This window comes from Exophiala xenobiotica, assembly GCF_000835505.1.
Source record: "Exophiala xenobiotica strain CBS 118157 unplaced genomic scaffold supercont1.1, whole genome shotgun sequence".
NCBI classification, from domain to species: Eukaryota; Fungi; Ascomycota; class Eurotiomycetes; order Chaetothyriales; family Herpotrichiellaceae; genus Exophiala; species Exophiala xenobiotica.
Window position 1 is genome coordinate 3,855,485 of NW_013562494.1, and position 21,399 is coordinate 3,876,883.

Genomic DNA, 21,399 nt, shown 5'->3' on the forward strand with positions numbered 1-21,399 from the left:
CACCCCCAGTAGTGTCATTCAGCCAGGCTTGATCTTCCCCTTCCCTGGCCGTATTGAATACTACTGGTAACAAACAGGTTATCCACGTCCACCACCGTCTCTCGATACATTCTTTAGTTTGCGTGTTTCTTGGCCATGGTGTTTAGTGCGCTGCCATTCTTGAACCATTCAAGTTGACCCTCGTTGAAAGTGTGTGATAACTCACAATCCCATGGTTCGCCATCCTTGGGGTGGACTCTCATGGTCAAGGGCTTACCGACTTCCAAACCAGTGACGAGCAAGTCGACCTTGTCATCTGGGTTGATCTTGTCATAGTCTTCAGGGTTGGAGAAGGTCAAGGGCAACATGCCTTGCTTCTTCAAGTTGGTCTCGTGGATACGAGCAAAGCTTCGAGTAATAATGGCAATACCTCCAAGATGTCTCGGTTCAAGAGCAGCGTGTTCTCGAGATGAACCTTCACCGTAGTTCCAGTCACCGATGACAACCCACTTGATACCATCTTTCTTGTATTGACGGGCAGTAGCTGGCACAGCATCCCATTCACCGGTCTTGAAGTTCCTGACCTTGTTTGCCTCACCATTGGCAGCATTGATAGCACCAATCAACATGTTGTTGGAGATGTTGTCGAGATGGCCACGGTACTTCAACCAAGGACCGGCCATGGAGATGTGATCAGTTGTGGTCTTGCCCTTGGTCTTGATCAAGATGGGTAGGTCCAATTGGTCCTTGCCATCCCAAGCATCGAAAGGCTCCAAGATCTGAAGACGGTCGGAAGTTGGCGAGACCTGGACTTCGACTTGGGAGCGCTCTTCAGGTGGTGCTTGGTAGGTGTCACGGCCAAGATCGTATCCGTTCTTTGGAAGAGCATCACCAGTGGGTGCCTTAAGCTTGAACTCATTTCCATCCTTGTCCTTCAGCGTATCAGTTAGAGGGTTGAAAAACAGGTCTCCTGCAATTGTCATAGCCACGGTGAGATCTGGAGAGGTGACGAATGAGTGAGTGGCCGGGTTAGCATCGTTACGACCGGTGAAGTTTCGGTTGTAGGATGAGATAATCGAGTTAGGCTCGCCTTTCTTGACATCCTTTCGATCCCATTGGCCGATGCAGGGACCGCAAGCGTTGGCAAGGACAATGCCACCGAATTCCTCGAAGGTCTTGAGCTGGCCATCACGCTCAATGGTGGCACGGATCTGCTCTGAGCCTGGCGTGACACAAACTTTTTCTGCGTTAGCAAGGAGAGGCCAATAGGATTCCTGGTGAAACTCACACAGCGCTTTAGCTTTAACGCCATGGTCCATGGCATCTTGAGCAATGGAGGCAGCACGAGTCATATCTTCATAAGAAGAGTTGGTGCAAGAGCCGATCAAACCGACCTTAAGCTCCTGAGGCCACTTATTCTCCTTGACGGCATCCTTGAATTTGGAGATGGGAGTAGCCAAATCGGGTGTGAAGGGACCGTTGATGTGGGGCTCCAATTCGGACAGGTTGATTTCAATCATCTGATCGTATTCAGCGCCCTCGTCTTCGTGGAGGTCCGCGGCGTAACTTCGAGAAAAGTCTCCAATGTGCTTGCGCCTAGTAGCGGCAAGGTAGTCGTACATTCGGTCGTTGAAGGGGAAGAGTGAAGTCGTGGCGCCGATTTCAGCACCCATGTTGCACTAATCCTGGTTAGCATGGCGGCTCCGCGGCCTTTCAAGAGCCCCAGCAACCACAAGCTGGGTTTTCGGTGAAACTTACGATAGTACCCATACCAGTGCAACTGAGCGAATTCACACCAGGTCCTGATAGTAAGATATATTAGTATCACAGTCAAATACCATGTCCTCGTGGATAAGTCTGGGTTGTTGATCCCGGGTTGTATCAACCTCAAGTAAGACTTTCGGGGACTGTGATAAGGGAGGGCAGCCAGCTGAGGACGCCTCCACACAGACAATGAATACTACGGTCCTCACGGGTGAATCGTGTAATCAAACTCGTTTGAGTAGGGTGCAAAACAGCCGTCGAAGCAGCAGTTGGACCTCGCATTTGACAGAAAGCCCTCCTACCACACATTGTCGTCGCTGCTGTTTCTCGTCGAATGGCACCCTAGCACCAAATTACACGATTTACCCATGAGACCGTAGTAGGAAGAGAAAAATATCAAGGATTGCTCACCGTGATATTCAACAATCGCACCAGTACCTGCAAGTCGTTAGAAATCTGGATCGGCCAAGCCAGCATAATAAATCTTACCTCCTTTCACGGTGAGTATACCGGCAACCTTGAGGATGATATCTTCGCAGAAGTGTTAGCAGCAGCACAGTGATCAAGTCTGAATTTATTACCTTTCGGAGCAGTCCATCCAGACATCTCTCCCTATTACTGTTAGCAACATATAGCTGTTACAGTCTTTCAGAGAGACCTACCGTAAGTTTGACGCCAATTATTTTGGGCGCTTTCAACTCCCATGGCAGGTTTGCCATAACATCGACTGCATCAGCACCACCAACACCGATGGCAGCCATGCCAAGACCACCAGCGTTAGGCGTGTGAGAGTCTGTTCCAATCATCAGACCACCTGGGAAGGCATAGTTCTCGAGGATAATTTGATGAATGATGCCGGAACCGGGCCGCCAAAAGCCAATGTTGTATTTGGCACAGGCGGTGGACAAGAAATCGTAGACCTCCTTGTTGATGCTCTTCGCTCTGTCCAAATCCTTGTCTCCTCCAACCTGCGCTTCGATCAAGTGGTCACAGTGGACCGTGGTTGGGGTAGCGACTGAGGGCATGCCTGCCGACATGAACTGGAGAATGGCCATCTGTGCAGTGGCGTCTTGACACGCCACTCGATCCGGTCGAAGCTTGAGATATGAGACACCACGTTCGATGTCTTGGTTGTGCGGATCATCCAGATGGGAGTAAAGGACCTTTTCGGCGTAGGTGAGTGGTCGATTGAGTCTGCTGCGGACGATTGAAAGGTTTTCGGACATTTTCCTTGTAAAGCCGGTCTGTCAGCACCGCCATAACACTCCGCTATTCTGCTAGTATTGCATCTAGAAGCTCAACGAGCAAGTAATCAGGATCTTGACATACTTGTAGTTGATATAATGTCCCTTTTCCCAGTTTGTCATCTCGACCTGTGTGAGGTTGTCAGGATTCGAGCCACACTCAGTAGATGTGACACTTATTTTTGCTCAGCGGGTCGTCAGAGACTGTAGCATATCCCATTCTTGACATTCGCAAGGGCTGATATCGTTCGTTAGTGGTGCTGTTTGGCTTTGCAGGACGAGGGGGAGATAGAGAACTGACAGTTCCGACATTGGAGCCCTGGTGGTAGTAAAGCTGTCAGTAATCGATCCCAATGACAACAAACTACCTTGCAATCACTGGACGCCCATCCGGTGGTCATGGAAGGCCTGGAATAGCATGCGAGCAGTCTGCAAGGTATGATGGATGAGCACTTACCAGGCGCGAAGCCAGGCGGCCCAATGGCCGTGTAGACAACATGATTGCGACGATGCTTGAGCTCTAGCAGGCCAAATGAACAAGCTCGACGAAGAAAGATACTGCACAAAGCAGGGAGTGGAGAGGTGGAAGGGAATTGAAGAGCAAAAGCTGTGACGGTGCGGATGAAATGGAGTTGGAAAGCTCTTGGGGAGATTCGGCTTTGATTTGATCGCCTCGGAGGGAGAACAACGATAAGCCTTGGACGACGTCAACCCTTGGGGCACCACCACTTGAGGTCTGCAGATCCTCCTACAACACTCGGTGCTTTGATTCGGGTATACACCAGCTGTAAAGAGATGAAACTGTATAGAAAGAGCACGCTGAAAAGCTTTATATGACCATCCAGCTGTCCGACGTCGCCGCCCTCGAGAAATACAAAGTTACCTAGGCAAGGGAGCCCACCAGAGGCCCCAGCTCCGAGCAAATGCCTCGTTTTTCTTTTGACCTGCAGACCACTTCTACAGCCAATCACCATGGAGACGATTACTTCCATCCCAGGCGTCTGAACGATTTGGTCTCTTCCATGATTTTCGAGGCCAAAGGATCATTGGAAACCTGAGTAGGTGAGTGATAAAGCGGTCTGCCTGCTTTATTCGTTTCCCAATAGGTTCCTTCCATAAGTTTAAACTGCCATTATGGAAGAAACACAGCTGCTGTTCTGCTCTTCCGCTCTTCCAGCCGTCCGAGCTTCTCAAGACTGACATAACGAAGCATACTTATCTCATTGGTGCAATGCCAGCCGCGGCACAGAAAAAACTAGGCCAAGAGCGAGAATCGCTTCCGAAATGGGCCCACAATCAGGATCCCGCTTCACATGCTGAACACGCCGACTTTTCTTTGGCAAGATTAGATGCGACAAGGGCGAGTCCAAATTGTTGAAAGAACATCCTTTCGAACGTCACCATGGGCAGCATCAGGCGCAGCAAGACAAAACGACGAACACGGTTTGTTGACATCTCCCTTAAGCAATCAAGAGCCTCAAGAGCTAATACGAGTTGTCCAGCGACCTTGACCAGGTTAGGGCTGATCTCAAGTCTCCGAAGCACCTCGCCCAGCACAAAAGCACCAAAGCATCTGAAGATCTGCCTGGGCTAGGGGCTTTCTATTGCACCGAATGCGCCAAATACTTCTCCGACAGCCATAACCTGAACGAACATCGACGGGGAAAGAACCACAAGAGAAGGTATTTCACATCTTGCTTTAGAAGGGAATTCAGGCTGACGGCCGCCCTAGGGTACGATTGCTGAAGGAAGAGGCGCATACACAAAAAATGTCAGACGCAGCCGTGGGCTTGGGAACGGACAGCCGACGCCACCGGGACCTGGAGGACGAGCAAAACAATGAAAGGATGGAAGATGTGTGATCTTTCTTCAAAGGTGGTCTCGACGTGACCACTGGTACCCGGGCACACACAACTCGCCAGATTCCTCGCACCCTGAGACATTTTCGACAAAGACAGAGCATCGATAACGATTTGCCGTCTAGAAATCGCAAATGGCCACTGCAGCTTTTTGCGCTGGGCTGATCGTGCCAACCAATAAGTCTTAAATTATGTTGCTTAGCCTTGCAAAGGTTCCAGCAGATGCGGTACACCTTAGCCTGAGCTGGCGTAGAACGCCATGATCCTCTCATAGGCATACCACTGAAGGCCGAGTCAGTAGCTTTCGCACCCGCAGAGAGAGCAGCACCAACCTGAACGGCATTTACGACGAATGCTCTCAGACTACATATCCCAACGCCTCGGTAAAACCCAGCAAAGCCACAAGTTCGCCATACTTCACGCGCCACATCAACAGAAGTCCGGACGTGACGGGAATTTGCATGGGCTCCGGGGAGTAGTCCTTGCCTCTCCGGTTGCCAGGCAGGCTGGGTTTGAAGGCGAGTCTTGATAACGTCCAGAGGATAGATGGAGACCCATGTGACGACACCGGCGATACCCCCGCTAATCAAGACATCTGCAGCCGTAGGAGGGATAAAGGGGTCCGGCTGTCTGGACAGAAGGAGTCGCTTGCTTAGCTCATAAGACCAGAAATACCAACCATAACCGATTGCATCCCGAACAGCAGTGATTGTGCCACCGAAGTAGAAACCTCTAAAGCCCCGATGCTTCCAGATGTCTTTCAGTACTCCATAAGATGAATCCTGTCCATCAACGACGAGCTGAGCTCTGCATTTGATCAGCTCAGATGGCGCAGATACCACAAACGTGGCCAGCCCACCAACGGCTCCAGCCACCCATATCTTGCCAAGGTCGACACCAGCAAGCTTTGTATAATCGAAGATACTTGGATCCATCAATGTCAATGACCGATTGAAGGTCATGAACAAAATCGAGTTCAACGCCCCATAGCCTAGAATAGGAGCAGCCGCACCTCTGAACAATGCTGTAAATCTCTCGAGGTTCGTCGTATAATCGAGGGGGCCAAGATTAATGGTACTCCCACCGCTTGCCTGGGCCCTCACTTTCAGAACGTCGAGCCGGTTTCCAATCAGGATGCCGATAGCACCAGAGGCATAGCTGGCCCAAAAGTCGGCGGACATGCTGAGCTTGAAACCCAGAAACCAAATTAAAACTTGTGCGAATGCCTATGTCATGTTGGGCAACACGTCGATCCTGGTATGATCCCATCCACTGAACCAGATATTTGGGCTGAAAAGCCTGAGTGTGAAATGAGAGGATCTCGCTGCTTCTACCTGCCCTTTCATCAAATGCAAAATGGTGGAAAGAAGGCACAGTGAGCGGGACACCGGTGGAGAAACGGCATCACGTGACTGCGCGTAGAACGCGCTTGTCAAGGACGCGCTCAGTCCGGCTCGCCACATCCTGCACAGCCTATATGATTATTCTGCTATTACTTCCTGCAAGGCGCTTCTGACCTGGAGAACTCCATAGTTCTCGATCGTACCCCGGAAACGACGACTGACAATGTACGATACTGTTCCGCCGAGCCCGTGATTGATGCTGACTCTGCCCAGGATCCGTACGAAAGTCCTCACCGCTGCACATGACAAGGAGAACATCCCTGCACCGAAAGCTGGTAGACTGAGTGTCAATTCTCCTGCCGCAATTGACCGGCTGGTCAAACCCTTCAAATGTCCTGGGTCCGCGAATGCTCGTAAATCCAGTGGCGAGCCTGCGCGGAAGCGCAGGAAGGTCAACTATGCTGAAGCAAATGGAGGCAATGACGAGGACAATAGTGGTGGGTTCAGCATCAATGGGGAGAGTGTCGCCCTCAAAGATCGATTTCCTGTATTCAAGGTCAAAGACAAGGAAGCGACATTTCGCACCCGCTTTGCCATTCCGATGATCAACAAGAATTCATTCGACCCTTCCAGACCAGCACCTAGCCTAGGCATGCGGAGAGGTAACACATTTGTCAACAAGCCTCTACATGACCCGAGCGGCGAATTCGCGATTGTGCTATACGATCCCACTATAGATGAGAAGTCTGCATGCACACCGGAAGAGAAAACGGAAGCAGAGAAGCCAAAGCTTGATACGCCACTTATGCACAAAAGCCTGGCGGAGATACTAGGTATCAAGAAGCAAGTTGAAGGCGAAAGACCAAAGGTTCCGGTTGTCATCGACCCAAGGTTGACCAGAGTCCTGCGACCCCATCAGGTGGAAGGAGTGAAGTTTTTGTATCGATGTACAACAGGGCTGATAGATGACAAGGCCAAAGGTTGCATTATGGCCGACGAAATGGGTCTTGGGAAGACTTTGCAGTGCATCGCCTTAATGTGGACCTTGCTGAAGCAGTCTCCTGAAGCTGGAAAACCAACCATCCAGAAATGTATCATTGCCTGTCCTGCAAGTTTGGTCAAGAATTGGGCAAACGAGTTGGTTAAATGGCTCGGTGAGGGTGCCATCAATCCTTTTGCTATCGACGGGAAGGCCACAAAAGAAGAACTAACGCTTCAGTTGAAGCAGTGGGCAATTGCTACGGGGCGGGGTGTAGCGAGGCCTGTCTTGATTGTGTCGTACGAGTCTTTGCGATTGAATATTGAGGAGCTTAGAGACGTGAAGATTGGCTTGATGTTGTGCGATGAAGGTCATCGATTGAAAAATGCCGAGAGCGAGACTTACACGGCATTGACTGGGTTGAATGTCGACCGACGAGTCATTCTGTCGGGAACGCCAATACAGAACGATCTAACCGAGTACTATTCCTTACTCGACTTTGCGAACCCTGGCTACCTCGGCACCAAGGCAGACTTCCGCAAGAAATATGAGCTGCCTATTCTTCGTGGACGGGACGCAGCTGGCTCTGATATCGACAAACAGAAAGGACAGGCAGCCAACGCCGAACTCGGATCACTTGTCAACAAATTCATCATTCGAAGAACAAACGACATTCTGTCCAAGTATCTGCCAGTCAAGTATGAGCACGTCGTCTTTTGCAACCTTGCACCTTTCCAAAAGGATCTCTACAACCATTTCATACAAAGTCCTGACATCAAGAGTCTGCTCCGAGGCAAAGGCAGCCAACCTCTGAAAGCCATTGGTATCTTGAAGAAGCTCTGCAATCATCCAGATTTGCTAGATCTGGAGAAGGATCTTCCTGGCAGCGAAAAGTTCTGGCCGAGTGACTACGTTGTCAAGGAAGCTCGTGGTCGAGACCGAGATGTCAAGTCCTGGTACTCTGGAAAATTTGCTGTGCTGGAACGCATGCTGGCACGGATACGGCAAGACACAAATGACAAGATCGTGCTCATCAGCAACTACACTCAGACACTGGATGTATTCGAAAAGTTGTGCCGCGCACGTAGTTATGGATGTCTTCGGCTCGATGGTACCATGAATGTTAACAAGCGGCAGAAACTTGTCGACAAGTTCAACGATCCCAACGGGGAGGAGTTTGTGTTCTTGTTGAGCAGCAAAGCTGGTGGCTGTGGTATCAATTTGATTGGTGCCAACCGTCTTGTGCTTTTCGACCCGGACTGGAATCCAGCAGCAGACCAGCAGGCTCTTGCTCGTGTCTGGCGAGATGGTCAGAAGAAAGACTGTTTCGTATATCGGTTCATGGGAACGGGAACGATTGAAGAGAAGATCTTTCAGCGACAGTCTCACAAGCAGGCGTTATCGTCGACAGTGGTCGATTCGGCTGAAGATGTTGAACGGCATTTCACTCTTGATTCTTTGCGAGAGCTCTTCCAATACAGGCCCGACACCAGAAGTGATACCCATGATACATTCAAGTGTAAACGATGCAAACCCGACGGTGTGCAGCAGATCAAAGCTCCTGCAATGCTATATGGTGATACAAGTTCTTGGAACCATTTTGTTAACAATGGCGAGCAGGGTCCGATGGGCAAGATTCAGGACTTGTTGCTTCGACAAGAAGTGTCAGAGGATGCCGTCAGCGCTGTTTTCCAGTATATCAGTCATTAAGAGATATGCATCGTCCCATGGGTTGGATTGTGATAAGCCTGCACTGACTAGCGCCACGGTGTTGGGTCTCACTTGTGATACAGGGACGTCGTCATACATCTCAAGATGATTTGACTCATCAGTCAAGGATGCCATCCCTGGTGGGGAAAGAGACACAGAGCAGTTAATGATAGGTCAAGCTTCGATAGAATCTAAAGATGTTTGACTCTCGATGAATATCGACGAGAGGATGCACAGTAAAGTATGGGTTACCGGGTTGTAAAATGCGATCGAATCGTCGTGCGGAGCTTGTTCAGCAGAAAGGTTGTCGTCAACTGCCCGCCAATTGAATCAAGTGCCAGCGGGACTCGGAACTTGGAACCTCCAACAACACAACTCTAACAAACCTGCATAATTACCTACACGGTTTATTTATCAATTTAAAAACAGAGCCACAAATTAACCTGGAGGCCTTTTATTCTCGGTATTCGATGACAGCCGGAGTGCAACTTGCCAAACACATGTTGTACCTGACGGTGATCTAGATGGTGCTGCCAGATCAACCTCGTCTTGACGTCTCAGCCTGCCTCCGCCTTCGATGATGATCGCACCCGACAACTTCAATCAATCTAGACATCACCATGGATCCATCAGTCCAGCGATTACTGACCGACAAGCTTTATGACAAACGAAAGCAAGGTGCTTTAGAGTATGACCTGAGTCTTCAGTGTATGTCATTCATGAGGATCTGACCAGGTCCAGGCTCGAGCGTTTTGTGAGAGAAGCCATCGCTGCTAAAGAGCACGAAAAGATTCGAAAAACCCTCGAACAACTATGCCATGATTATGCCTATGCTGTCCATCTGCCACATGCCCGAAATGGAGGATTAATCGGGCTGGCCGCCGCCTCGATTGCTTTGGGCTCGGTAAGGCTTGTTTCGCTCTTCTTCTGAAACATACGAGGCTGATGGCGTGTCCACCAGGATGAAGTGGCCCGCTACCTACAAATGATAGTACCACCTGTTCTAGCGTGCTTCACCGATCAAGATGCTCGTGTACGTTATTATGCCTGCGAGGCTATGTACAACATTGCCAAAGTGGCAAAGGGCGAGATTCTAGTATTCTTCAACGACATATTCGACGCTCTGTGCAAGGTGGGATGGCTTGATGTCTCACTTAGACACCTAAATCTCGTGCTGACGGATTATACAGCTTGCGGCCGACTCTGAACTTTCAGTCAAGAACGGTGCTGAACTTTTGGATCGCCTCATCAAGGACATCGTCTCCGAATCGGCCGCCTCCTATGTCTCAGTGCTGAACTTTCAGGACGAAGATGGAGAGAACACAGGCTCTGACAAAGAGAGCGCCGAGTATCCTACCACGTTTTCACTTGCCAAGTTCATCCCACTGCTCGAAGAAAGGATCCACGTCCTCAACCCCTTTACCCGCACGTTCCTGGTATCATGGCTTACGCTTCTTGACACAATCCCAGACTTGGAGCTTGTACATTACTTGCCAGCTTTCCTCGGAGGCCTATTCAAATTCCTTGGTGATCCGAACCGTGATGTCTATGTAGCCACACAAGGATTGCTTGAGAGATTCCTGAGTGAGATCAAGAAGATTGCCAAAATCAAACGGGGCATTGCCGAAAGTCGCAAAAGCCGAGCCAGCAACGTGAGGCCAAAGTCGGAGAGTCAGGACGGTAGTGCCACAGGCGCTGGTAGTGCATCAAACGACAATGCCATCGAGGATTCGGAATCCGGCACGGCTCAAGATGGGCCAGAAGATGCGGGTGATGCTGATGGTGACTGGATCCCAGGACAGGATGTTCAGGTGGACCACGCTGCCATCCTTGACATTCTCTTGAAATTTGTGGATGTATCATCGAGCAAAGAGGGTGCGACGAGTTTACGGCTTGAAGGACTGTCGAAACAGAAAGAGGAAGAAATTGGAATTGTCGCATTACGGTGGATCGACAGTTTCTTTGAGATCAGCCCAGAGGAAATCTTGCCATTTGTCCCGCGCCTTCTGTCTCGCGTCCTACCAGCTTTATCGTCGCAGTCAGAACAAGTCCGAACAACAGCCAGCAAAGTCAACAGGTCCCTGATGGATTATATTGTGAGCCTTCAGGATGAGGGGCTGGCTGAAGATGGTAGCAGCCAAGCGCAGAGCAATTTTGCTCTGCTCAGCACACGGGACGGGGATGCCAACGAGAAAAGACACTCAGGAGCGACGTCGAAGACCACACTGCCGCTATCTACGAAGGAGAATGAGACCTTCCCCGAAGCTCCTACTGAAACCGACCAGTCACCTCCAGAAGTCACACCGAGGTCAAGTGCAGCGCCTTCGCCACAACCTCCAGCCGATATGGACTATGCCGCAGCAGTCAACGCCTTGACCTTGCAATTCCTCAATGAGAACGAGGAGACAAGAGTAGCTGCATTGAACTGGCTAATCATGCTGCACAGAAAGGCGCCGAAGAAAGTGCTTGCGTTCAACGACGGCACGTTTCCGGCACTCCTAAAGACACTCTCCGACCCAGCGGAAGCGGTCGTCACGCGCGACTTGCAACTCCTGTCGCAAATCTCGAAGAACAGCGAAGACGGCTATTTCACATCATTCATGGTCGCTTTGCTGCAATTGTTTTCCACCGACCGCAAACTCCTCGAAATCAGAGGCAATTTGATTATTCGTCAACTCTGTATCAACCTCCAACCAGAGCGGATCTACAGGACACTAGCAGACTGCATTGAAAAAGACGAAGACATTGAATTCGCCAGCATCATGGTCCAAAACCTGAACAACAATCTCATAACCGCACCGGAACTGGCCGAGCTGAGAAAGCGACTGAGAAATCTTGAGAGCAAAGACGGTCAGATGTTTTTCGTTGCCTTGTTCCGCGCATGGTGCTACAACGCCGTGGCCACGTTCTCGTTATGCTTGCTTGCGCAGGCATACGAGCAGGCGTATAATCTTTTGCATATCTTCGCGGACCTCGAGATGACCGTCAACATGCTCATTCAGATCGACAAGCTCGTACAATTACTCGAGAGTCCGGTATTTACTTGTAAGCATCTGGTCATTTGTCCCCTTCCGAGGTGAATCGTGACTGACAAGCGCGTTAGATTTGCGCCTCCAACTTCTCGAGCCGGACAGGTATCCATACCTGTACAAATGTCTGTATGGCTTGTTAATGCTGCTCCCGCAGTCCTCGGCCTTCGGTGCGTTGAAGAATCGTCTCAACAGCGTCTCGGCAATAGGATTGCTGCATACACCAGCCTCGATGCCAACGTCCACGAGACCATCGTACGTCATCCTACGCCTATAATCTCCTTGTCATGCATTGTGCAAGTTCAAGTACTAATGTGAGGTGCTACAGGGTTGTGTCCGGTATGGCATCATCAGCAATCCCCGCTGCGTCCGGGGGAACAGTGACAGGCCGACTGAATCGGGCCCGCGAATCGGCGAATGAAGTCAAATGGCCGGAATTGCTTGACAAGTTCAAGCAAACACAAGAGCGGGCCCGGCGCCGGAATGAGCGGCTGCTTCGTGGTGCGGACGCCGACACGCCGTTGAACGGCGGACCAACGCGAGGTCTTCTTGACGGCGCAGAGGCGGGGAGAACAAGCCGTGCTAGCGCAAGGGACGAAGCCGAAGGGAAAGGCCGCAATGGAACCAGACCATTGAGTATGCTTGGTCCGAGTGGTGGGCCGGGTGGCCTTGTGAAAGCAGGAAGCGGGCTGAGTCTGAGTACGGGTGGAGGGCAGAGTGCGACTGGTGGTGATAGGCCTGCGCCGCATAAGCGTGGGCATAGCCTTGCCGGGGGTCTGGGGAAGTTTGTGTCCCGGGCAGGTGCAAGTCGAGATCGAGACAAGGGGAAGAAGTAGAACGATACCCTGAGAAAGGGGGGTGGAGGATCGGGCTCGGCGTATTGGTTGAATGCGGTTGGGCAGTGAGGTGGGAGCTAGGGGAGTCGTCGTTGCTAAAGAGTGGTTTTGTACGCCTTTAGCGTATTGTGATGGACCCGGTGACTTGCTCTCGTTCCGTAATATGTTTTATATGTACAGGAGGACCAACAGTACACGGAGAGGGCGAGGCTATGGCAGCCGGTAAGGTGCATGGGTTCGAACTTTAGGATGGGATTGCTTCCAGAAGGAGTCTGCTGCATTGGTACAAAGTAGCATGAGTAGGAACAGGAAGTATGAGGAAAAGATAGCAGTATGCTGTATTGACAACAGACACCACGCCGCTTCTCAGATGTATATCATAATGTTGACGAGTCTCCAATCACGTGGCGAAGTGAGGCTACGAAAAGTGTGGAATATTGGCAAGAGAAGACAATCAGTACTTGGCACGTGAGCGGTCCTGTAGGATTGGGTCGAAATCTGCATTATACTATGGCTGATGGAGGTTTTACAAGGCTGGGTGTATTGCCTAGGATTCCAGTGGAAGAAGAAGCCTCACTTACGCCACAGTTGGTGTACTCGTTGGCAAGAAGTGGATTCGGTGAGCCAGCGTCGCCGTGCGTGCGGTGGCTTGTCTGGGGAAGGCGAAACATCTCTTGCACAGCCACAGGCACAGGCACATTGAACCTACGAGTAGCCTCTGAAAAGAGCGCATACGTACTGTGTAGTAGAGTGGAGAAGACGACGTCGTCGTTCGAGGAGCCAAAAGAGTTTTGACCTCGGGCCGGGCGATGTAGGCCGTACTGCGTAGATGAGATGTAATATTAGCAGATCGTATGATGATGGCGAATCGAAGGGGAATAAATAGAAACGAGGGTCAAGGATGCCTTGCAGCAAACAAGCTGCCTCACCTAGGCACTCCAGGGTCTTGCCTTAGGCTAATGGACGAGGGAAGAGGGAAGAGGCTGTTACTGCGGCGACTTGGTGATTCGGATACTTGGCACTGTCAGACCTGCTCGTAGCGAACTGCGCCCGCCCCTGGTGAGGAAGCGCAAGCTGAACAGAAACTCGCCATGCTTCAAGCCAGGAGCTGAACCAGTTTGCTGTATCTGGCAAATCCATACGTTTCATCTTCAACGACTGAGTCGCTCACTTGTCTATCGCATCCTCCCTTCAATTCCACAATCCGTGGCACAGGCGCTCTCTGCGGTCCACTTCCGACTTGGACCAAAGTAAACAGATCTCCACGTATTGAGATCATCCATCTTTGTCACTACTCAGCCCCCTCGAGGCCTCTGGCACAAGGATATTCGATTGCGCGGCCACTCGCAATAGCAGTATCTTCGCATCAAACATCTCTCAAACCGTTCCTTCCCACCACCGCATTCCAACCCTTGACACAGACCACCTTCGTTTGATCTTCTCATTCACTCCTTCGCTACCTTCCGCCTACCATGGCGTACAATCGACTCGGTAATCCATATTGAAACCTTGTCAAAAGATCCCCCAAACACATACTGACTCTTGCCTTAGGCAGTCCGCAACGAGACGGGCCTTATTCCCCATCAGCCAACCCTCATTACGATTCCAGATCGCCTTCTCCTGGCCGACCCTTACAACCCTACGCACATCCTGACGAGTCCTTCTCGAGACAGCAACCTCTTCATTTGCAGATGCCTGGAGCTTCCCATGATCGCCTCGCAATGCAGCCCACCTATTCGGTAGAAAACATAAGCAACACTCAGGGGCACAATCGACAATATGAGCAGCAATATCCTGCTGGAGGGGACATGGGATATGCGAGGAATGACTACGTCGTGTCGCCGGAGGAGCACCACGATTCCTATTACAACCAGCCTTATTCTCCTCACCCACAAGGCGATTATGCGCTAGACCCCTATCCCTCGCAGGGCGAGCCATATCGAAATGATCATGACACCGCTCCTATCCTACAGCCAGACTCTGCCTATGGTCCCGATCCTCATTCTCAGCCCGGATTGGATTATGACGGCTACCACGATGAACCACGTCCTACACCATCCCCAGCGCCAATACGGAGGTGGAAAACTGTGAAGGAAGTACAGTTGTTTAATGGCAACCTTGTCCTTGACTGCCCTGTACCACCAAAGCTGTTGGCTCAAGTCCCACACGCGCAACCGCCAGAGAGAGACGAGTTCACACATATGCGATATTCAGCTGCAACTTGTGATCCTTCTGACTTCTACAATGAACGATTTACTCTCCGACAGCGGCTGTTTGCTAAACCGAGACAGACCGAGCTCTTCCTGGTTGTCACAATGTACAATGAAGACGAATTCTTGTTTGCTCGAACAATGATCGGTATTTTCAAGAATATCGAGTTCATGTGCAATCGGGGAAGCAGCAAGACGTGGGGCAAAGAAGCCTGGAAGAAGATTGTTGTCTGTATTGTCAGTGATGGCCGTGCGAAAATCAATCCCAGGACCAGAGCAGTTCTGGCCGGTCTAGGGGTCTATCAAGACGGCATTGCAAAGCAACAAGTCAATGGCAAAGATGTCACGGCCCATATTTACGAGTACACGACCCAAGTCGGGCTGGAACTCAAGGGCACACAGGTGATGTTGAAGCCTAGATCGGCTACGCCCGTACAGTTGCTCTTCTGCCTGAAAGAGAAGAACCAAAAGAAGATCAACTCACATCGCTGGTTCTTCCAAGCTTTCGGTCGGGTCCTGGACCCCAATATCTGTGTGCTGATTGACGCTGGAACGAAGCCTGGAAAGGACTCAATCTACCAATTATGGAAAGCCTTTGACTTGGAACCCATGTGTGGTGGTGCTTGTGGTGAAATCAAAGTCATGTTGGATCATGGTAAGAAACTCTACAACCCGCTGATCGCCACTCAAAACTTTGAATACAAGATGTCAAACATCTTGGACAAGCCACTAGAGTCTGCATTTGGCTTCATTTCGGTGCTTCCTGGTGCATTCTCGGCATATCGGTATGTGGCTCTCCAAAACGACAAGAACGGCGAGGGACCATTGGAAAAATACTTCAAGGGAGAATTCATGCACGCTGAAGCAGGTGTCTTTACGGCAAATATGTACCTGGCCGAGGACCGTATCCTGTGTTTCGAACTCGTCAGCAAACGCAATTGCCGATGGATTCTGCAATACGTCAAATCTGCCACCGGTGAGACCGACGTCCCCGACAAGATTCCCGAATTTGTTCTTCAACGACGGCGATGGCTCAACGGCTCGTTCTTCGCGGCCGTCTATGCGGTCACACACGTGTACCAGCTCTGGCGTAGTGATCATAGTGCTATACGGAAGTTCATGTTTTTGATCGAGTTCACCTACCAAACAATCAACATGCTGTTCGCTTGGTTTGCTATTGGCAACTTTTTCTTGGTCTTCCGGCTTCTCACAGCATCACTGGGATCACCTGGGCCGCTGGGAACTGCAGGCACCATCCTGGGCGTTGTCTTCGAATTCGTCTACCTGGGAACCCTACTTTACTGCTTCATCCTCTCGATGGGGAATCGACCTACAGGCTCGAAAAAGTCCTATCTCATGATGGTCATTTTCTGGTCACTTCTCATGTGCTGGCTGACCTTTGCCTCCATTTTCTTGACGGTCAAGTCGATTCAGACCGAGGTCTCACAGAAGGATTTCAGTTTCTCAACGATCTTCAATAACAGCACATTTTTCGGACTGATCGTCTCCTTGGCAAGTACATACGTCTTGTGGTTCGTGGCAAGCTTCTTGTTCTTCGACCCTTGGCACATGTTTACGTGCTTCCTCCAATACATTGTGTTAACTCCGACCTACATCAACGTTCTCAACATCTATGCCTTTTGCAACACCCACGATATCACATGGGGAACCAAGGGAGATGATAAAGCGGAAAAGCTCGAGAGTGTCACTGTCAAGCCAGATGGCAAGCTTGATGTCGCGATCCCTCAAGACGATGGTGATTTGAACGCCCAATACGACTCAGAGCTGAAAAAGTTTGCAACCAAACCGGTAAAGGAGGTCAAGAAGGTCAATGCAGCGGACAAGCAGGAAGACTATTACAAGTCGTTCCGCAGCAATGTCGTCACGGCATGGATGATCACCAACTTCATCCTGGTCGCGGCAGTTCTGAACACGGCTGGATTTGATAGAATCAACACAGACAACACAGAGCAGCAGAATTCGACGATCTATCTGGCAGTTATTCTATGGTCGGTAGCTGGTCTGTCGCTGTTCAGGTTTATTGGCGCTTGCTGGTTTTTGGTGGTGAGACTGGTGAGTTTTCCACTGTGATATTTGGTGATATTGATGCTGACCTACTGCAGTTCCGTGGAGTATGATCATTCCAAGACCAGAACGAGTTACGAGTAATGAGAAACATTTGGGAATCTGGATTGGGTCCACCACCTGGCGTCGGCGGGCTGACAAGGATGGATATTGTATGTTGTCGTCGCGAAAGCATCTGCATGACATGATACCCTTTGTAAATGTATCAAATGAAAGCTTCTTTGGAAAGTCTGCATACTGGGTCTTCTGGCATGGTCAGGAAGCGTGCGACTAGCTTAGTAATGGCATTCGGTGACTGTGCAAATCAGGCCAGAACGCTTCCAAGATCTTCCAGTTTCGCTCATTTTACGCTGGAGGGAGACGGAGGGCACCGTCGCTTGGGTTTGTCTTGGGTTTGTCTGGGTCTAAATCTCAAGGCTCACTAGGCCATAACAAGGTCCTCGTATGACTGCACGATGGCAAGCTCGATCGGGTGTGAGATATGACTCTTAAATTGTATGACAGGGCTGTAAGAGGGCCTGATGCGATAGAGAGGGCACAAGATCAGTTGGCCAAAAGCCTCAGTATCAGCATAAAGCTGCTTTTACTCCTGGATGGCAATCATGGCATGCCTGCTCGTGTCTTTGCTTTCTTAGCACACCAGACAGAATGGTCTTATCCACCGCAGGTACAAACAAGTCCAGAGGTGCTCTCAGGTCTTTGACCATACACAGAGTCCAATGCCGGCGCAAACGAAGATCATCCCGAGCAAAGTATCCTTCGTGATGAGCTTGCCTTCAGCATACCATTCGCCGAGCACAGTGAACAGGAATGCTAGTGAATTTGTGATGGGGACCGTGAGGGAGAGTTCTAAGTTGAGTACAGCCGTTAGATAAGCCGAGGATGGACTCTGGACGTGGACGTGGACGTGGACAGGAAAAGTGGAAGTAAATTGGGAGGATTTTCGCCCAGTATACCACCACCGCTACCGGGCCACGTGCTGAGGGTGACGGCAAGAGAGGGAGATGAGAAAAAAAAGGAAAGCAGAAAAGAAAGAAAAAAAAGGGGCTGACGGACCTGCTTGCCCGACCAGCAGAAAGAACCAGATACTCCCGGTCAAATTGAGTAGGAGGGGCACCGCGTATCCAGGACTCCGCAGCAGCCCGATGACGGTGAAGAAGGCTTTGGCGATCTGCCTCGATATCCAGGACCGGTTGGGGTCGGTGATTGACCGATGCGATGGCGGCGTGTAATTGACGGCTGCTTTGCGGATGAAGGGCGTCGTGAAGCCCCAGCAGATGCCGACAAGGAGGAAAGAGAGGATGTAGTTGAAAGGTGACGGTGTTGGTGGTGTTGGTGTTGGCGGAGGGGCCGAAGGATCAGCCATGGGAGACGACGGTTTTGTGGTCGGTTGCGGCAGTCGGACGTTTGGGAATGGAAACTTGGAATAAGGGAGCAGGGCTAGAAGGATGACTTGGTTTATCTAGTCGATGCCAAATTGGATTGCAGGAAACCTGTGCATAAGGCATAAGGTAAGTTAGATAGTACGAGTACATAAGGGAGGGAGCTCGATCAATCGATGGGCAATTTCGGCGGCATCCAAGGCTGTGCCAAGGCTAGTGAGGCGGCGTCTTGTGAGTTTAATAGCCCGCCGTAGATCTGATATTGGACTTCGATAGGGCGGAGCAACCCATCCATACGCTATACCAAGCCAGTCTTGCACTTCCACCAAAAACCAAAAAATGCAGCAATACGAGCACCACCCCGAGTGTCTATCTGGAGCGGTCCGATGCATGTATGATGCAGCATTTGACAATGCACCCTAGCAGGTCATCGATCTCTTCAATCTGGGAAACAGGGGGACCTCCTCATGTGTCGTTCCATCACTCGAATTCGCATGGCCATTGGTCGCATCGAGCCTCTGCTTATGTAGATGCAGCAGCTCGTGGGTTTCCCACGCGCGCGCTGCAAGCCGACCGCGTTCTCTATCTGGACGAAGCTGAAACCTGCGCAAAATCGTAGGCAGCATTGGTCTCATTATAATCACCACGATACCAAAGAACAAGGTGAAGAACATCCCCAGCACATTCAAATTGAAATACCTCGGTCGAAGGGAGGTCTGCTTGCCGCAAAAGCTCTGAAGCAGCGTCGTGTTGGGACGTGTCACGTATGGGTTGTATTGTGCCTCAGAAGGGCCGACGGCCCAGTCGAGCGAGACGCGTTGAAATGCGGCAAGGTAGATCGACCACCATGTTTTCACCTCGGTGATCCACTGATCATCCGGCAGGCTTGTGCGGTACACATGAGTGGCGGCAGTCAGCGAGCTCGAGGCTTGAAGAGCGTCCTGGCCGAGGTTCCAAGGCCCGATGTAGATACTTGTCCACCCGTTCACGAGCCTCCGAAGTAGAGCCGTTTGTCGTTGATTGAACTTTGGCAATTCATTGGACTCTTCAGTATGCGTGGACCGCCCATGGTACAAATCAAGAACCAGATCGCTGATGACACTTGGGCGGAACATTCCTGAACAGGATGACTCAGAGTCCTTGGGCGAGGCTGCAGGATTGCAGAGTTGCATAACCTCCGTGCAGCCGATGATACCGACGCCTGTGGATGATGCCTACAACTCAGCAGAGTACGAGTCCTTGAGGAAGTCTCGCAGGTGGTCTGACACGTTTTCGGTTGCTTCAAAGTAGGGGTCGTAGACCGGCGAAGAATAGAGTGCTCTGTTCTCGAGAAAGATAAGGGAAACGTCTCCACTTGTATTGTTAAGAGCTGGAATCGGCGAGTAACCAACCCGCGTCAGGTACGTCGGCCACCTAAACATCCTATCAAGAATCAGCCGCCAGGTCTGGCAGTTTTAAGGCAGAAGGTTGAGTTTTAGATAGGCGCACAGCATACCAGAGGACGTAAGGCTGGACCGAATCTGATCGGGAGAAATTGCTGTAGTAGTAGGTGAAATTGGCACCAACCGGACCCGGGTGGACATTGCCGTAAAAGAAGTACTTATACTTATCACCAGCAACATAGCTGCGTGGTTCGCCCCCAGGGCCTTGTTGCAAGACCGGTCCAATAGGATCAGATTGCCAGTCACTAACATAGCCGTCTTGCTTCAGAACGGCACAGGCTGCCTGGCTCCGGAAGCCAATTGAGTCGGCCTTCGGAGTGTTGATACCCATGTCGAAGCGAGAATCAAGGATGCCGGAATCAAGCAGGACTCCCGAAGTTTGGCAAATGTCGTCAGCAAATGGACACGGGATTTCAGTAACGGTGGTTTTGTCAGAGAGATCTCGGTGAGTGAACTCCTTGCAACCAGTGGCTTCGATGTCTGCTGTTGCACCGTAGCAGGTCTCGGCATACGACTTCGCCGTGACCACGGCACGATAACCTTCGACATCATTGTATTGAATTTTCTGCCTCCAGTAGTCATCAACAGGGCCAGGGGCTTCTTGAGGAATGATCATCGAATCTCCACAATTCGGGCTGCTGACGAGAACTTCTGTCGACTGGGTTGCAAGATTTGAGGAGAGCAGGCCTCCGGCAACGAGCGCAACTGCATAAACAGTAGCCAAACAGACAATAAACAAGCTTCTCATCAAGGCCCATTTGACCCTACCCCTGCAAGCAAGCGCAAGCTCTAGGTAGTCCCACGCCGCTCGGGAAGGCGACTCCGTGTTGCGTAGCAGGACTTGTTGCTGTTGATGAATATCATGTCTCGGATGCAGAGGTTCTCGAGTTTGATGTACTATGTAGCTGATTATTCGCCAAAGTTCACTTCCCGCAAAGGCAATGAAGAGGGGAAAGAAGGCGATAAGGACCACTGCTTGGCTTCGAGACGTCGTCAGGGTAAGACCCAGGAAAACCCTGTATTTGTGATTGATCCAGAAACCCCGATAAACCTGGATTGTCCTCATGATGGCGGATAAGCAAAGAGCGAAGAAGTAACGACAAGCACAAGCAAAGAAGGAATCCTGCAGAATCGTAAGGACAAAGACGGGAACCATGGCATCGAGCAGGGTGGTCGCATGAACATTTTCAATGCTGGCCTTCACCCTCGTGAGGCTGTAATGATAGTCCCGCGAGCCGTACATCATGGTTACACAGGTTGACTTGAAACTACCAGGAATATCTGGAGTGATAAGCCTCGTGTCTTTCCGCCACTTGCATGTTCTTTGCTAGACTTTGACGGGACTAGTCGTTCTCTCCCTTCGAATTACCTGCGCAGGCGCGAGTAAGTTGGTGAAGACAATTAGTACTCAAGCGGCGCGGACCTTTGGTGTGCCCTACCGACTAGGAATATCCCCTTGGGGATAGTTGGAGGGGCACAGCCAGGGACTTGCCAGGGTGCCCAGACAGATAGGCGACATATGATGGGGGCATTGTCA

General features: G+C 50.8%; 9 protein-coding genes across 9 annotated transcripts; 4 read left to right on the forward strand and 5 right to left on the reverse strand.

Annotated features, from left to right (window-relative positions):
* Positions 1-113: 113 nt before the first annotated feature.
* PV05_01511 (aconitate hydratase, mitochondrial) lies at positions 114-2,969 on the reverse strand (the record flags this gene model as incomplete). The annotated part of the gene is made up of 7 exons (XM_013466512.1): positions 114-1,216; positions 1,268-1,658; positions 1,738-1,781; positions 2,155-2,181; positions 2,233-2,274; positions 2,325-2,355; positions 2,406-2,969. The coding sequence occupies 7 exons, from the start codon at positions 2,967-2,969 to the stop codon at positions 114-116; spliced, it is 2,202 nt and encodes a 733-aa protein (XP_013321966.1).
* Positions 2,970-4,051: 1,082 nt separating this feature from the next.
* PV05_01512 (uncharacterized protein) lies at positions 4,052-5,688 on the forward strand. The gene is made up of 3 exons (XM_013466513.1): positions 4,052-4,430; positions 4,490-4,669; positions 4,720-5,688. The coding sequence occupies exons 1-3, from the start codon at positions 4,390-4,392 to the stop codon at positions 4,847-4,849; spliced, it is 351 nt and encodes a 116-aa protein (XP_013321967.1). The 5' UTR covers positions 4,052-4,389; the 3' UTR covers positions 4,850-5,688.
* Positions 4,950-6,163, reverse strand: PV05_01513 (uncharacterized protein). Its single transcript, XM_013466514.1, has 2 exons — positions 5,179-6,163; positions 4,950-5,128 (listed from the first exon to the last, which is right to left on the reverse strand). The coding sequence occupies exons 1-2, from the start codon at positions 6,025-6,027 to the stop codon at positions 5,081-5,083; spliced, it is 897 nt and encodes a 298-aa protein (XP_013321968.1). The 5' UTR covers positions 6,028-6,163; the 3' UTR covers positions 4,950-5,080.
* PV05_01514 (uncharacterized protein) lies at positions 6,080-9,062 on the forward strand (the record flags this gene model as incomplete). Its single annotated transcript, XM_013466515.1, has 3 exons — positions 6,080-6,103; positions 6,380-6,414; positions 6,463-9,062. The coding sequence occupies 3 exons, from the start codon at positions 6,080-6,082 to the stop codon at positions 8,876-8,878; spliced, it is 2,475 nt and encodes an 824-aa protein (XP_013321969.1). The 3' UTR covers positions 8,879-9,062.
* Positions 9,063-9,276: 214 nt separating this feature from the next.
* PV05_01515 (uncharacterized protein) lies at positions 9,277-13,085 on the forward strand. Its single transcript, XM_013466516.1, has 6 exons — positions 9,277-9,566; positions 9,620-9,782; positions 9,840-10,010; positions 10,069-11,923; positions 11,982-12,162; positions 12,236-13,085. The coding sequence occupies exons 1-6, from the start codon at positions 9,499-9,501 to the stop codon at positions 12,741-12,743; spliced, it is 2,946 nt and encodes a 981-aa protein (XP_013321970.1). The 5' UTR covers positions 9,277-9,498; the 3' UTR covers positions 12,744-13,085.
* Positions 13,086-13,778: 693 nt separating this feature from the next.
* Positions 13,779-17,476, forward strand: PV05_01516 (chitin synthase 2). The gene is made up of 3 exons (XM_013466517.1): positions 13,779-14,234; positions 14,295-17,026; positions 17,077-17,476. The coding sequence occupies exons 1-3, from the start codon at positions 14,216-14,218 to the stop codon at positions 17,089-17,091; spliced, it is 2,766 nt and encodes a 921-aa protein (XP_013321971.1). The 5' UTR covers positions 13,779-14,215; the 3' UTR covers positions 17,092-17,476.
* A 253-nt stretch (positions 17,477-17,729) lies between these two features.
* Positions 17,730-18,404, reverse strand: PV05_01517 (uncharacterized protein; the record flags this gene model as incomplete). The annotated part of the gene is made up of 2 exons (XM_013466518.1): positions 17,730-17,887; positions 18,095-18,404. The coding sequence occupies 2 exons, from the start codon at positions 18,402-18,404 to the stop codon at positions 17,730-17,732; spliced, it is 468 nt and encodes a 155-aa protein (XP_013321972.1).
* A 435-nt stretch (positions 18,405-18,839) lies between these two features.
* PV05_01518 (uncharacterized protein) lies at positions 18,840-19,535 on the reverse strand (the record flags this gene model as incomplete). Its single annotated transcript, XM_013466519.1, has 1 exon — positions 18,840-19,535. One exon carries the CDS (start codon positions 19,533-19,535, stop codon positions 18,840-18,842), a length of 696 nt encoding a protein of 231 aa, XP_013321973.1.
* Positions 19,536-19,634: 99 nt separating this feature from the next.
* On the reverse strand, positions 19,635-21,108 carry PV05_01519 (uncharacterized protein; the record flags this gene model as incomplete). The annotated part of the gene is made up of 2 exons (XM_013466520.1): positions 19,635-19,842; positions 19,916-21,108. The coding sequence occupies 2 exons, from the start codon at positions 21,106-21,108 to the stop codon at positions 19,635-19,637; spliced, it is 1,401 nt and encodes a 466-aa protein (XP_013321974.1).
* Between the last annotated feature and the right edge of the window lie 291 nt (positions 21,109-21,399).